The sequence below is a fragment of the Diuraphis noxia genome, unplaced genomic scaffold, assembly GCF_037042655.1.
Source record: "Diuraphis noxia isolate RWA-SAM2 unplaced genomic scaffold, SU_Dnox_SAM2 contig0002, whole genome shotgun sequence".
Classification (NCBI taxonomy): domain Eukaryota; kingdom Metazoa; phylum Arthropoda; class Insecta; order Hemiptera; family Aphididae; genus Diuraphis; species Diuraphis noxia.
Window position 1 is genome coordinate 11910048 of NW_028301712.1, and position 18060 is coordinate 11928107.

Below are 18060 nucleotides of genomic sequence, written 5' to 3' on the forward strand. Positions count from 1 at the left end.
AAAAAAAAGTTTTCCTGGAAGTTTATACAAAATTTGCATATTAAAAAAAAAAATACGTAGTACTTCAGTAATAACTTAATTAGTTAAAAGACTTAATACTAATTATTTATGCACAGTTTTCGTGAATTATTCATCGATGGGATCAGTAAATTTTAATGTTTTTTTTTTTTTTTTTTTTTATACATATATAATGAAAATTTATGATTTAAAAAGCAAACGAGAACAGTTGGGTGAAATAATGATTTTAATTATTATTTGAAATGCAAATTTTTAAATTTTGCAATGTTTTGTCCAACAAAGCCCTCTCCAATTAGTTCTTTAAAGTTTTACCTCCGGTATTTTGTTAGTAAAAAAAATAAAAAACATAGTTAGCAATACTCACATCCATGTCACTGTGACAAAAAAAAGTCAATGTATATATACATACACGTTAACGTTATTATTATTATTACTATTTTAGTACACTCGAGATAAAAACATACATCATAGTTACATTTGTACTTTTCGGTTAACGGGCTAATGCAATCTAATGCAATCTAATGCAATCTAATGCAATGGAATGATTTTGGTAGTCACAATTTGGTTACCGCGAATACCACAATATTTCAGGCATCGTACTTTATTACAAATTAATAAATTATTCATTTATATGTACAAAACAAATAGTACTAAACTAGCTGAATTACACGACGTTCCCGGGTTTATTAATTGTTGTTATCTGGTAAGATTAAATATTGTCTAGTAAAATTACATTTAAATAAGATTGTTTAAAAAAATTTGTTATATTACCTATGTTAATTGTTTATTAAGAGCTGACTTTTATTGTCAATATAATATTTCTCTATTAACAACATTAGCTGTAATTCCTGTTGGTGACTCTAGAGCATGCCACATACAAATTGGCCATGTGAAAACAATCTTCCCTAATATCAATCCCTGAAAATGTCAATGTTTGCCCTTGTGATTTGTTTATTGTCATGGCAAAACATACTTTTACAGGAAACTGCATTCTCTTGAATTGGAAAGGATAATCTGATGGTATCATTAGTATGCGAGGAATAAGTACTGATTCGCCTTATGCAGATCCAGTTATAATAATAGCTTCAATAAAATTCTTTTATAGACCAATAATCCGTAGACGTGTCCCATTACACAATTTTGGTGGACAAAGATTTCTGAGAAGCATTATAGGACAACCAATTTTTAATATTAATGAATGTAGAGGAAATCCAGGAGGGTTAAAGAGAATTGAGAAATTCAATTGGATAATTGACTGCATCATCTACTTCCAGTACTGAATTCACTGATCTGTATTTCATATTTTTTGCTTTGAAAGAGTCCAATAATTTTTTGTTCATGTCTCCTGCTATATCATTTTTAGATGTCAATATGGTCCTCTCACATAACCAGTCCATTGATGTATCTTTGATGTTTTCGATGTCTGGATATATTTTGTCTGTAAGTTCCCTTATAGTTTTTACAGCCAGCAGTACCGTGACTACCGTAACCTAACCTAACCTATCAATAAATTCGAATTTTTCAAATCCTTCAGACAGTTGTTTTAAGCTTCAAATCCTTTCTTATGAGACTACATTGGGCTTTCATCCGAAACTATAAGCTTGAATTTTTTCAGAACTTTCGCCAAATTTGATTGTTTAGATGGGTTTTACTGGTTCCACCAAGAGCATCCAAAAATATACATCTTCCAAAAGCTAATTTGATGCTAGGTATTTAATATTTATTTATGTACTTTTAACCTAGATTAATTTTTTTTTTTTAATTTACTAATTCACTCTGTTTATAGAATATCATAGATAATTATTTAAATAGGTGATATGAATTGAAAAATGAAAAATTGATAACTATTTATTTTATATTATTAAATATATTATAAAAAGTTGGAATGACATTTTTAAGTTTTTTTTTTATTATTTAATAATTATTAATTATATTTTCATGTCACTGAGCAAAAAAGTTGCAAAAATTAACATTACAAAAAGCTTTCTGTAAATAACATCTTTAGAAAATTTTTTATTTCAGAAAGAATTTCATTTCATTTTTTTTTTTTTTTTTAATCGAATAAAAAATTATCAAAGATTTCTTTACCTTGAGATAATTTACAAAGTATAAAAGAAATAATATGGTGTTAATTTTTTTTTTTTATTACTATTAATTTACTATGAACGAGCTTTTAAAAAAAATAATTTCAATAATAATTATCGAGTACATTTTAATTTCAGTGATGCAGTATGACTTTTGATGAACGAGCTATAGAGATAAATTTTCTCGGGTGCTCTTTTTTATAAAGTCGATGCGTATAATGTTTATATAAGATTATTAATTATTATGTTCGATCTAAATTCTGAACTATCGACTATGATTAACTGCATGGGTTTATTGATGTATCAGCTATGTTTTAAAAGTCACAACTGTAATATTATATTAAATGCCTGTTAAAACGACGGAAGAAAAGTAGAATTTTTTTTTTGTCTGACTAACAATTATGTTTTTAGCAATTTTATGATATCTAATATTGTTTTGAACATTTGTATATTTTATAAATATAAAGTTGTTGAACTTTTACTGGTGACTTATTAATTTGTATGCATTTGCTGTTTAAGTGATTTTAATTATAATAAGAGTTACTTGGCTTGTGTTTCCAGAACTAAAACAAAGAAAGGTATTTTGGAAATAATGATATAATAGCATAATAATTCTTTTTTTTTATATTCACAAATAAAAAAAAAACGTTATATTGTCACTTCACTATAAACTGTTCATTTGTATGTTCATTTGTACGCTTAAAAATCTTTACTCGGTACTAAAGTTTGTTGAAGGTTATTTCATTAATAATAAAATTGTCATATTTCAAATATACGAAACTGTTAAATAATATTTTAATTAGTTCTGTTTAAATCACGAATTCAATTCAAAAGATTTATTGTATTTTGACTTCTTCCATTATTCAAATATATTGCTCTAAAATATATAACAACACGACAATTTAATTTGTTTTAAATTTTAATTATCTATGAAAAACCAAAATGAATTTTTGTTTTGAATGTATCGATTCAGTTGAACTTAATATTTTATTTAAATTTGTAAACTTAGTTGTTTCATTCAACTAATCTCGGCCACAAAATGGATTATATAAAAAAATTAAAAATTAGTATTTGTAATGGTTAATTTACAATAATTTTTCATATTCATAAAATGGTATTAATTTTGACATAATATAATATTTGTAAGATGTTTTTATCTTTGAAATTAACATATCAGTTGTCTGTATAAATGTTAAAATAACTCATACATGTTACACAAACTTACATTTACTATGCGAAAATAAATGTACACCATAATTCGTATTATAAAAAAAGCGGGTAAGTGTATGTCGCTTTGCTGTACATTAGGGGTGGGGTGGACTAGGGTAGGTTAAATTTGAATGCAATGATAGTTATCATTGTTTACGAAAAACGATTCTGAACAGAGATGATTTGTCAGTCTAGGATATATTATATTTAAATATTGTCATATATTCTATTTTGAAACAAATATTTTATTTTTCAATTAAGACGCATTTTGCATAAGGCATGGTTAATCAATTTTTTCAAAAACATTGCATGTAGTTATCATATTTCATAATACCTTATATTATCATAGAGATACATATTATACATGGTTTGACGATAAATCTTTATCATTACGCGATTTCATAAAAATTTAAAACTCAAACGCTCAAAACATTTTTCCTATAATGACGCTTCAAATTTTCTCTCTAGCTGTTTGAAGCAAAACTTACGGTAAACTTAGTGTTGCATTTTTTAACCTTAAATATAAATACAAACAATTGTATGAATTTTGAACTACAAAATAATTTGCAAATATTCATAGATTTGACGAAATTTTGTAATATTTGAACTTCAAATAATAATAAAAAAAAATTTGTGCCCATGTATTCTTATAATTTTTTAATCACTATACGAATAACTTATGAGGAACTTCGTATTAAATTTCAAGTATTTTGATAAGGCCGAAAAATTTAATCGACACTTCAAAAAAAAATTTTCAGATAAATTGAAAATTTCAGTTGTCCATAAACATCTCAAAAAAGTCAAAATATTTTGAAAATTAAATCATGTAAAGCAAATGCCAATCTAAATAACTGGTAAAATTTTCAAGTATCTACGACTTATTATACTTTTTGAATAATAACACATGTTTAAAATCGTTTGAGGATAAATCGTTATTGTTACGCTATTTCGTAAAAATTTAAAATTCAAACGAACTTAAAATTTTTCCTATAATGATGCTTCGAGTTTTCTCTATAGCTGCTATTGAAGGAAAACTTAATGTTGTATTTTTAACCCTTAATTATAAACACAAAAATGTTTATGATTTTTCAACTTCAAAATTACTTGCAAATTTTCGCGTTTTTGACAGATTTCGTAAAAATTTGAACTATAAACACTTATAAAAAAAAATGTGACTAATGAATTTTAATTTCTTTTAGCTACAATGAGAACAGCTCATAACGAACCTTGTATTAAATTTTCAAGTTTTTTTGGTCATCCAACATTTTTTTACCGACACTTCAAATAAACTATACATAGATATCATTAACATAAACATTTGGTGAAAATTTAAAGTATTTACAGTGATTAGTTTTTGAATTACAACCATATAAAAAAATCGATTTTTTTGAAAACTGTTGGAAAATGTTTACTTTTGACCTTTATAATGCACCAAGGATATTCACTTTTACATCAGAAACCATCTCCCAAGTTTGAAATTGAAGCAGTTTCAACTAGTTATGCTGTACAGTGTACAGACACAAAAAAAAAAAAAAAGGCGGGTAAGTCGTGGATGTTGCTCTGCTGTACAGTAGGTTACAAGTGGGGGTACTGTAATGGATGGAATTAAATTTGAATCCAATGATATTATATCATTGAATACGAAAAACGATTCTGAGCGAAGACGGATTATCTGTCTAGGATATATTATAGATTATTAAAAATTTTCAAATCTTAGATTTAAAAAGAAAATTTTTTATGAATTTCTAGTTTGAAATAATTTGCGAATTTTCGTGATTTTCATGATTTTTACATATATTGTCAAAATTCAAACTTTGAATGCTTATAAAAAAAAATTGTGACTATGAATTTATTTTATTTTTCAACTGCTATTGTAACAGTATGTTAAGAGCCTTGTATTAAATTTTCAAATCTTAGAATTAAAAAGAAAAACTTATATGAATTTCTATCTAAGATAATTTGAACATTGCCGTAATTTTTACGTAGTTAGTCAAAATTTGAACTTAAAATGCTTATAAAAAAAATTCGTGCCTACGTATTTTTAATATTTTTTAACTGCTATTGTAACAATGTGTTAGAAGCCTTGGATTAAATTTTCAAGCTTTTCTACCGAACAAATAATTTTTATCAATATTTATAGAAAAAAAACCTAAAAAAGTTGAAAAATTAAAATGTCAGTAAACAGCTCAAAATAAATCTAAATATTTTGAAAATTTTATCAAATATATAAAATGCCTATATAAACATTCAGTCAAAATTTCAAGTATCTGCGGTCATTTGTTTTAGTGTTACACCAAAATAAGAAAATCGCTTAAAGTGAAAATCCAATGTTGTAAAAATTTAAATTTCAAATGCTCATGAAAATTTAATTTGAATTTCCGGTGGAATTTTTATTTGCGATAAAAGGAAATTTTTTATGAATTTCTAGCTTAAAATAATTTGTGAATTTTCGTGATTTTTACGTATTTTGTCAAAATTCAAACTTTAAATGCTTAAAAATATGAATTGTGACTATGAATTTATTTTATTTTTCAACTGCTATTGTAACAATATGTTAAGAGCCTTGTATTAAATTTTCAAGCTTTTCTGCCTAACAAATAAATTTTTATCAATATTAATTTAAAAAAAACTAATAATGATCGAAAATTTCAAATGCCTATCAATAGTTCAACTTAAGTCGAAAATTGCATGGTGGATAGAATATACTTATATAAACATTCGATGAAAATTTCATGTATCTATGGTAAATTACATCAAAAACCAAAATCGATTTTGTCGAAAAATGAGTGTGCGTAAAATTTCCCGTTTTTCCCTTAATTTTTAGTTTGTTTTTCTCAATTATTTAGAAAAGTATTAAGAATTTTTCACTTTTGACACCCCCCCCCCCCCCCCCCCCAAAGTACCAACTAGATTCACTTTCTGATCGAACGAGGTACTGAATTCAAAAATCGAAGCACTTTTACTGCCCCAAATCGTGATGACAGACACAAAAAAAACACACACATCATGGTAAAATCAATACATTCATCGCTCCGCTCAGAATCTAAAACACACACATCATTGTAAAATCAATACATTCATCACTCCGTTCAGAATCTAAAATAAAAATTCATAAATACAATATTATTATATTGCAAACTAATAATAATAATATTTTCTATATTTTTGAAGAGCAAACTGGTTTAAAACTTCTTAAATGTAACATTTGTATTGAAGCTTAATAGAGCTTACCCCCAGTTAGTCTTTCTTATCCTGTTCTGTAAAAATGTCTCAACGAGTTTCAATGTCTAAACAATTTATTCGAGAGTTGCTGTAGAAATCATTTATGTAGCAATTACGTATAATAAGAAATTAATACTTTAAAAAATCCAAGTTCATAAAATTTTAATGATACTACAGCAGCATTTGGCAACTATGCTAACGACCACGACAGCAGGTCAACTTTAATCTTACTGTCGTTAATATGGTAATCAACTGGCATCAATAGTGGTCTTTGTCCATTAATAACAAATAATCTATGATTAGTTAGATGTTATGAAAATATTTTAATAATATATTATGATACAAAACAGTAATAATGTGAAAATAGCTAATATTTAATTTAATTAGAGTTTAAATAATTTTTGACTGAAAATATTTATGTTGGTATTAAAAGTAGTTATTTTAAACAACATTTATAAAATATTGAAGACATTTTGAGAGAGGCGCTTGAACCTCCTTCCTTATAGATACGGCGCTGAAGCTAAAAAAATGTAAACCCGCTATCAAATGTATGTTCCATGTTTTCCAATTATATTTTTTATTGTTTGTAGGTATATTATTATTTGTTTTCCTAATTATTTATATTATATATAATTTATTTACAGTTAATGAAGCATTTTTTGTCACTGTCTCGCTAAAGAAAAAAATCTATGATACAACAGAAGTCATTTTCACTGTCAGCTACAGCAAACGTTCGACTGGTTAACCGTTTCAATATCACCATTTTGAAAATTAGATTTGTTTTCATTTTTACACCACTGAACCTAATATTAGCACCCTGTAGCTATTTGTTTGTCCTCCCCTCAAACTCTGATGAAAATAAATGTTTGTCAACAGACAATATTTTTCTCATTTTAAATAATATGCAAATATAAAATTAAAACACGTGCACATTATGTATTTAATGAATATTAACTTACCAAATACTATTTATTCACTGTATTATATGTTTACTACTCTTTTTTAAATTACAGTTACCATCCGAATTGTGTATTAGTATTGAAATAAACAGCTAACCTATTTATATTACATTCATTGCCAAGATTCAAGTGACTAAATTCGTTAATATGTATATCGTGTTTCAATGATTTAGTGATAATCGTAGCGTATCTACTGATCAATTAATAGAGTTTAAGGTACAATGACTAGGACTTAACTGGCTCGGTACTTGTCGCCGCCGCGACAGCTGACAATAGCGCTGTATGCATAACCACCGACTGACATACATAGGCACAGCACATCTAAGTTATTAATTTTATTATTATATTGTTTATTTTTGTATTAATTATTTCGTTGTTGTGAATTATTTATAATATTATGTAGATTGAGTTAACGCGTTATCGACCGCCGCCGACTCGCCTGTGCCGACTATATTAACATGGCCGCCGTGACATTGTATTGTATTATAAGTTGTCCAAGCGCAAAAATATTATTATATTTGTCGTGCCAGAAGGACCGCGTATAATTTATACATTATACCTTTGTCGTTTGGCTATAAGGGTCGAGCCTTTATATATATTATATTTATATTTATTAATTTATACGAACTCATATAGCAGCATCCTATATTATAATTTCTTTGTTGGGCCAGAAGAGCCATTTTTTATATGGGCTGATAGTGCCAGTCAGGCAACTATTTATTACATTTTATATCATTATTTTTACCTGTTGTGCCAGGAGGGCTGTATTATTATACTTTTTTAAAAACCTTCGATTGCTGTGTTTTATTATTTTGTATTGTGTATTATTTTGAATTTGTGTATTATGCAGCAATTTATTTGTACCAACAACCGTGTTACCATTTTTTATTATCTACCATTAGTTTTAGCCACACACCCACACAAATACACACTTACACACTCACCACACACTAGCACTCTTTAATTTTTCTCGGCGAACCCGTCCACTTCTATTGAGTCGCTATACCTATTTACACACAATTTACACGGGTCGGTCGGTGTGTGAGTATATATATATATAACGCGCGAAGTATTTTGGTGACCGGGCGTCATGAACTACAATAATTGTTCCGTTACCGGCCCGTACAGTACTTTAAAATATAAAAGCTCAAAATAATAATTGATTATTTAATTATTAATTATTAGTCACCGTTTTTTAAGAGGATAAAATAATACAATTTAGCAGTGACTACGCGCGCGGTGTAGTGTGGTGTCTAGCTTCACAAACTTGTTCTAAGTGCTTGCACAGACCGGTGCTCCTAATTCCCAGATGAATGACCACCCTGGTTCTTAGGTGCAAATCCGCATCACACATACGCGTGTTCCTAACCGAACTTATCAACCATATCAACCGTAAAACCTATATAGAAAAACAGTCTATTAACATGAATCGTAAAACCCTTAACTTAAAAAAAATAAAATAGATTTATTGTACACATAGGTAAAGGTAATACAGCGCTAACATGGTACTCAAACTGCCTACATATAATAAAATTATGGGACCCAGATTCACTGTGATTTATTATGCGTGGAATAAAATATTAATTTTATATACAACTAATTAAAATATTATATAAAGGTATTGATAGATTTGAAATAATATTACAATTTTACTAGGTATTGGAAATAACGGTCAAAAACTTTTAATACTGAGTAGAGATTTTTAAATGTGGGAATGGACAAAAAAATCTCTTAGAAATATTTAAACAATATGGTTTTAATCGATCAGTATTAAGTGCTACAAGTAAGAGGAATAAAACTTTATTAATATAATTACCAGATGGACTTTTTATTGATGAAGTTTTCCTAGATCCAGGAATAAAAAATACATTAATTATTCTATTTTAAGTTAAAATTACTTGTATAGCAATTCCGTACAAATGACTATTTAACCAATGTCAATATACATTTTGTAACGTTATATTCTTAAAAATAAATAAAGTTTCAAGCAATATAAGATATCTTTATTCTAATAATACATAACAGTATCTAGTTTGTAGAAAATTGTATTCCTAAAATTGCAAATTTATTAGAAATTCTTTAAAATGTATTATTTCATAACATTTTTAAAATATATGTAGAGACATGACAAATTCATTAAATCCAAACGCTAATAAAATAAATAACGTTAAAAAATTAATAAAAATTAACCATTTAATTAACAGGGTTTCCAATTTTTTAGAAAAGCAACAATTCGAATAAAAAGCTTATACAATAGGTACTTAGTGCTAATAATCATTGAAAACCGTTTGACTTAATTACGTGAAGAGTACGTATTATTTTTTTAATTCTCTATTACGTAGGTGTCTTCTGTTAATATTTTGTTAATTTTATTTAAAATTAAATCAGTGTATATAAAAAATGATTTCCAGGGACGATAGTCAGTCACCCTATTTTCTGCATTGCTAGTAATTTTATTTTCTATTACCTAGAAAAGTGGTAGATTAAACTATTTTTTTCTAAAAATAAATCATGGATGTAAAATAGTGTATTATTATTATATTATCCATTAGATACTATCTGTTGTTAACTAATAAATCATCGACGTACCGTAGAATAATGTGAACAGGTTCATTGTAGAAATATCATAAAATAATCTCAATATTTTGATTTGTGTCCATAATATTATAATATAATGTATTGTATTTTCTTATTTTAATCAGTATTTATAATCAATAATAATATATACGAAATGGTATATTATTATGTTATTGCTCCGTCCAGGATCTAATATTTTTAAACACTTGAAACGTTGAAACGATACAACATGTACACCCTAGTAGTCAAAATCTTAACTACCAAAGTCGGCTAAAACCAGCACAATATTGTCTATTGAAAGCATACAATAGTAATATAATGTAACTCAAATCGAGATCACTGCTTTTGTTCTAACCATTAAAATTAATATTTCATTATTTATAACATCAAACAAAAATAATGCATATTTTTTATGTGTTGTCTGATGTTCTATATATAATCGTATATGTAAGTTTCATACTTTGATTCCAATATAATAAATGGACTTCAATATTATATTACTATGTCTTGAGACTCAAACTTTATTATTTACCTACCAATCAAATTAGTAATAAAATAAACTGTAGATACACTGAATATGTTGATTTTGAGCACTTATTAAAAATAGAATGTCAAAATTATGAATAATAATTTATTACATAATATTATAGTAAAATGTACAAAAAACCGGCAAAAATGACACGAATCAGGAACAGGCGAACATACGGTTTTGTCAGAAAGTATCTCACAAAGCAATTGTAAGTGGATACACTATAAAAGTATATTATACTCTTCTTGTAATGATTTATAACTATTATGAGCGTAGCAACAGAATTATTTTTTTCTTGTCTCACATTTACATATTTTTACTATTGTACATTCATGGATATAATAAACAGCAAAAAAGATTATTTTTTACTGTACAAAAATAATATGTGTTTAACATACACGTGCAATTGCTTTGAAATATACTTTTAACGCAAAACCATATTTTATTTATAACATACATATTACACAAACTTAGAGTAAAAAAAAAGAACATTAATATTATTACAATATAATAACCTACGTAATATATTATATCGTCATTCCTTGTACTAAAACACAGCCTTTTTAGTTAATTTTCTATAGAGTATTGTCTTGGCTCGAGCTGTTATTTTTATATTCATTTGTATTATATAAATTGTCTTAAACCGATTGACTAAAGCTCGTCAAACCGAATATAATTTTGGCTTAAAACAACAATATGTTATAATCATGATCTACTCACTTACAAATGTTTAGACTATTTAGAATACTTCCCCACATAATACGGGAAAAAAAATTATTAAAAAAAAAAAATTGATTTAAAAGACAGTATTCTTATAATTTATTATAAATTTAATATCATAAAAACATAAGTTAAGACTCGGTGTTTTTATTCGTCGATATTTAAAAGATTTAAATTATGTAGGTAATAAATTTTCATAAAAATGCGTCATAATAGTATAATATAATATTTTAGTTATTTACGCAAGTGTGTTTGGGAAAATCTATTATTCGATAGTAACAGGTAATAATAATAAAAATTTTACATCGTTAACAGTTAGGTATATCTTAGAGGATATTATCACGTTTCACGTTATTATTATTTATACTATATTAATTGTTCGAGATGGCTATGTCTCAGAATCTTACTTGGTATGACTATAAACTTATATACGAAATTATCTAAAGACTACTAAACATAAAAATATAGTGACATTTTAGCTATGTGGGGACGATGGTTTAGAATCCGGGGGCGTAGTCCTTTCGCTAGCAGTAGTTGTTGGTGAATTTTCTGGCCTTAACGAATCATCCATTCTGTTTTCATCGTCTTCGTCTTCGGTATCTGCTCTGTAAACGCTTGTCTCAGCTGCCGAAGGAATAGTGGCCAAAAATCGAACACTCAATCTATTTGGGGAACTACCCACGACCAACTCTGGGTCATCTAACAAAGCTGGTTGGCGCGTCAGCCGAGGCTTTGGTTTGTGATCGCTGCAACCTACACTGGACCTGGAAGTCCTCGTGCTTACACTAGTGCTGGCCGTGTTGGCAGAACCCGAACTGTCGTTTCTCGAACTCGACAAATTTGAGTCTTGCGATGTCTTCCTTGTCACAATCCATGAACTGGCACGCCTCTGTTTTGGATCAAGTAGTCTCAAGGGTACACCACAATGATGGTGATGATGGTGATGGTGGTGTTGTCTCCATGAATCTGATCTCGACGAACTGTAATTTTCACTAGAAGACATTGATGACGCTCGCTTATGCTGTTTTTGCTGTATTTCGGCAATTTGGTAAGCGTACCGGTCGCTCCTCATGTACTGTCTGCTTGAATCAGACTCTCGCTGCAAACACGACATTATTCTTCTAAATTTCATGTTCAGCCAATCGTAGAATGTCTCCTCTGTTTTCACGGACTTGTCGTCCAATAGTTTTACGTTGCAGCTGCACGGAGGATGTGGATAATTGTCTCGCGATGACCTGTCCACTAGACTGTTAGTGTTAGCCGGCGTTTGCCTATTGCTAAAGTTGGAGCTGTGTCTACACCTGCCAATGCCTCTAGTCACTCTGGACTCTTCGATGGCTTTGCATATCATCACGCAGTCTTTCTTGAACTGTTTCGTCAGTATAGCATACAGGAACGGATTGCAACATGAGTTCAACGGCAACACAAACACTGTGAACACTTTGGCTTGTTCCAAAGAAACGAGATGAAACCCACAAATGGCCGTTAGCGATACAAATGCTATAGGAGCCCAGCACAACAAATCGGTGAACACGAGTAATGCCATGCGTTTGGCGATTCGCGAGTCATTAGAATTCCAGGCTTGAGAGCCTCTGATGGCGCAATACATTTTCAAGTAGCATCCCATGAGTATAAAAAATGCTACACCGTTTATGAACATCAGGAAGACTACATAAACCAAGCTCCAAGTGCCAGTGGTGGTTTCGAACGGCAAGCACGTGGCATATTTACGATAGTCAGATACGCCGAATAAGGGCAACGCGGCCATCCCACCGGCAAAAATCCAACCACAGAGCATTATGTACGATGCATGCTTTAGTGACAGACGCTTGTTTAGATGCATGGCATGCGTGATTGCGTAGTTCCGTTCCAGTGTGATAACGGCCAGTGTATACACCGAAAGTTCGGAGCTGAGCACTGCCAAAACACCAGCCAGCTGGCAACCAGCAGACATTTGCCAAGGTATCGCATACACTTTAAACTCTCCCAAGGTACCAGCGTCAACAACAGCCAATATACCTGTAAAACCGTCATCGTATTAATATTTTGGATAATAACTGATACAGTCAACACTAGCACTGTAATGTTTTGGTAAATTAATACATTTTATATGATACCTAAATAAAGTCCCATGAAGAAATCGGCTGCAGCCAAATTGCATACAAGAAACCTTGGCACATCTATTTTACTTCTGGCAAATATCAGCACAAATACCACAGTCCCATTTCCCAACATGGCCAATAAGAACACAACCCATACTCCACATCTCAATGTCCACCAATCGAAGAGATCTTGGCATGGCAGGAATGGACCTATATCAAAAATAGTAGTGAACTCCCTTGTCATCGACTTATTGTTAAAATATTTACCAGGAAGTGGCAAGCATTTGATTTTCGACGACATAACATCCTGTGATTTTCCTTCCAACTGTTGTTCTTCAAAATATTCTTCCATGTACGATGGCAAATTTCCTGGGTATGTGAAGTCTGAACCAAATGAATCCCACAAATCATTGACTTGCGTCCCAAATTTTTTACTTAAATTTTCTGTAAAATAAAGACAGTTTTTAAGTACAAATTTATATTTATTTTAAAATGAATGCATAAATAGTTGCAAATAGATGTCATTCGCGGTTCACTGGATATTAAAAAAAAAATAACAACGATCATATAGATCGAATAGAACGATTATTTAAAAAGAGGTGGATAACTTTTTTATTATAACAACAATATATAATATTCAGATGGTGTGCGTTTGTTAAAGAATAAGTACCTACACGATTTTAAATATAAAATATGAAATAATTTCAAAAGTTGAATTCACAATACTTGAAAAAAATCCATGTATACAATTGTATTATTTAAATTTTAAAATATTTGTTTTAGTCTACCGTTTTGTTTCTTAATTTTTTGTAGCACAAATCAAATGTCAAACACACTACATCATCAATTAGACTTAATTTTTAACTTTTATATTTATAGAAAAAATGTTATATGAACGTTTTTTACCTAACTTATAACATATATATTTCATTATGATGAAGTAAGCTATATGAATAATACAAAATTAATGTTAACATATATAAAAAAATATTATAGTATTCATCATTGGCTACTTTTTACATTGACTTTTCAAAATCAGTGATTAAATTAGGTTGAGGTGCAGTTCATAGCTGTACGGTTATTACATCTGTTCATATAGGCACCTATAGTGGCCAGCAGATGTAGGTATGATGTGTTGTTTTGTAAGTACCTATCTGAAGAATACAATTTTCTTCTAAAGATAAATTCAGCAATGTTATTTGCACTACGAACCCAAACGATAAACAATAGTTAGTATATTTTTAGTGTAAATTATTAAAATGACAATAAGATTATGTATTTATACAAGTTAAATTTTATGAATATGATGTGTTACAGTAAAACATAAGTATAATAGGTAAAAAGCTTTTTTTTTACTTTAAAATCATGTGTTTATGAATTTGTATTATATCAAACACACTCTTACTACAAAATTATTAAAAGAAACAAAAATATATAAATTAGTTTATGCGTATTGAATATTGATATTAAAACTTCAGAGAAGGTTATAAATTATTTCAACATTCCGAAATATGATAACGAAATTTGTATGTCTGTTATACTTTTAGCATGACGTATTCGATTTTATATGAATATCAGTTATAATTGTAATCCTACATTTCTCGATGAAATACATTATTTTTATTTTTATTATGAGAATATAAGTATATTTCACAAAAACACAAAAAAAAAACATGTGACAATATAATTGTTCTTCACATCATGTACTCATCAATCGCTAAAACTATACTTTTTACTCGCTTCCTGATAATAAAAACAATATAAAATTCTGTAACATACAAATAATACATGATTGTAATTATCAAAATAGGAAAAAGAATCCATAATATAGGAATTTAGCAATGTCACTCATGGTCACTAATATTTTTTTTATTCTTTTATTAAATAAATATAATTAATTCAATGCCATTGTATTGTTTTGGATTTGTATCAGTTTATTTATTAATAATTTAACTGATGTATTTTAAAATAATCTTAGCTTACATTGCGATAAAAAAATTATAAATAATCGAATGAAGTATTATAGCGATGTGAAAATAATTGTTATTGTGTCCGTCGATTGATAATTTATTACAATGCCTTTATTGTGATATTGAATTACTTAAATTTGAAAGTTTTCGCGTATTAAAAAATAATAATACTATTATATAGGAAGTTAAATTAACATACAAAGTATATTAAATTATTTAGTTATAAGTTAAATCTCATTCAAATTATATTAAAAACTATGAATGCGTAAAATAGATATTTTCAAAAAATAAAAAATACTCAATGGATTCATAATGAATATAGTTTTTTTCAATTATCGCTGACTATTTTTACTTAAGCTATGTTTATGAAAATAAAACTAAAATTGAGCATATTGACGAAAAACAACTATAACAACCTATCTTTGAATAAAAAATAAACTGTTATACGAAATGTTGATTTGATTTTAATGTGCACAGTCGACGGGAAACAAAAGTCTAAAATTACAATTAGGACGCTGGGCAAAAGATTTCGAAATCGATCAACGTCCCCATCGTTTTTTTTTTCGTTTCAACCGGATCGGTATTTGTCCGACAGTATTTATACAGTATTATTTCGGAATTTCCGTTTATATAGTACTTATATCGGATTTTCTTACCCAGATGCATTCGTTAACATTTTATTGTTCCTTACAGTTGTATGGTAATGTTAATCAAATTATTGTGTCATTTCCAACGCAAGTACTTACCTACATAATTATTTATTATTACATATTATTTATTATTATTATTATTTATTATTATTATTATTATTTATTATTATAATTATTGTTGTGTAGGTTTATGACAACTATTATAATTTAATGTATTTGGAATATTAATATGGTGTGGAGCATTTAAAAATATTTTCCCATACAAAATTGGATTCCACTGTAATCTAGGCAAGAATATTCAGGTAAAAAAATATGCTCAGTATAATAAAAATCCTTGGGGAACAATATTCGAGGGAAAAAATTGTCCGTAGCGTGGCATAATGCCATAGCAGTTACTAGATATAATGTATTAACATTGTATGTTCAGCCTTTGCTGCTTGTCGCAAAAAAAATGTGTGGAACCTGATAAAGTTTTATTATTACATTTTCGAACAGATAATAATGAAGTTATAAAATACGGACTGAAAAATAAAAAACCAGAATGATACGGGTAAGCGAGAATGAGTTAATTATTACGTTGTAATACAATATCTGCAAGGGATACTCAATAATTATGCATTGATTAATGCTATCCCTGTAATCATTTTTAAAACATTGATTTTTTCGTATTTAATGAATAGGTACCAATTATAGACTGATTTGTTTATGTATTATATATTATAAAAAAACATAACATATAAAAATAAAAATAAATTATTTCAGCTGTGGACAATAATATTTCATTGATTTTTTTTTTCAAATATATTTTCCCTCGGTTTTTAGTTTCTGTGAATATTTTTTGTCAGATATTTTGAATGAATACTGATTTATGTTTATATACTAACGCAACTGAGGCCATATGTCAGACATGCTGGAATTCCAGAGAGTCATGTCAAAATCGTTTTCATTTGCTGGAAATATGACGGATTCGTGGAGACTCGTCTGGGAAGATGGCGGAGAATCGTCTTCAGATTGGAGAGGCAAAAACGAACAACAATGGTATGCATATGATAACACCAAAGATTGAATTCTGGGAAAATGTTCGGGTGTCGGGAATTGTCTCAGGTTCGGGTTGTTAAACGTTTTTAGGTGCAACAGTCTCTCCAGGCCTTTGGTGGGTAATTGTTCGAATACGTTTTTTCCCACGTTTCTGTAAATGGATTATTATGCTCATTTTTGATAACTCAGGCATAGTTGTGTTAGATAACAATACATTTTCAATACGAATATTTCAAAATATATCAACGGATACGTACAAATCTTCCAGTTGGGTAAATGACAAGAACGTTTCGTCGTCAATACGGTCTATTTTGTTCGATTCCAAATCTCTGGAAAAACAAAAACATTATATTATTATTGTTAGAGCGCCATCTATGAATGCCATATCCGTCGCACTGATATTTCCCTGTTTCTCTGGCAACGACAATAGAGTCGTTTCTGTATTAAACGTGGCAACGGTATCTAGTGGTAATGCAATTGTCATACTTACAAAACTTTGAGCTGAACTAATCCATGAAAGGCGTCTCTAGGTACCGAGGTTATGTAGTTGTGACTGAGTAACAAATCATGAAGATGAGAGAGGTTACGGAACAACGAACCATCCAATGAAGCTATATGGTTATTGGCCAAATCTCTGCAAAATCAAATGCGAATAAATCTTGTGCTTTATGATTTGTGTTCAGTGATATGCGATGTATTATAATATAAAATGAATAATCAATTTAAAATTTAAATATTAAACAATGTATAATTGTACATGTAAATTAATAATTCGTTTCAATATTATAAAATGATGCGCTGTATTTTGTTCGTAATTAATGTTTACATGCATATAGGTACATAGAATATAGATGTAAGTTAAACACCCAAATTATAAAATAACTAATGTTACAGTTTATTTATGAAAAAATAAATCAAGTGAGTTTGTATTTTCAAACCACGTTGCTATCTATATAGATCGACTAAGATATAAATTGAATAT

General features: G+C 28.6%; 1 protein-coding gene across 1 annotated transcript in view; it reads right to left on the bottom strand.

Annotated features, from left to right (window-relative positions):
* Nucleotides 1-10686: 10686 nt before the first annotated feature.
* Nucleotides 10687-18060, bottom strand: part of rk (G-protein coupled receptor rickets) — a 92123-nt gene continuing 84749 nt past the window's right edge. The window contains exons 13-18 of the mRNA XM_089219386.1: nucleotides 17569-17712; nucleotides 17336-17407; nucleotides 16925-17229; nucleotides 13688-13864; nucleotides 13436-13630; nucleotides 10687-13337 (exon numbers count right to left, since the gene is read on the bottom strand). Coding sequence (XP_089075512.1) covers nucleotides 11794-13337; nucleotides 13436-13630; nucleotides 13688-13864; nucleotides 16925-17229; nucleotides 17336-17407; nucleotides 17569-17712 — 2437 coding nt within the window. The 3' untranslated portion in view covers nucleotides 10687-11793. The remainder of the gene's footprint in view (nucleotides 13338-13435; nucleotides 13631-13687; nucleotides 13865-16924; nucleotides 17230-17335; nucleotides 17408-17568; nucleotides 17713-18060) is intronic.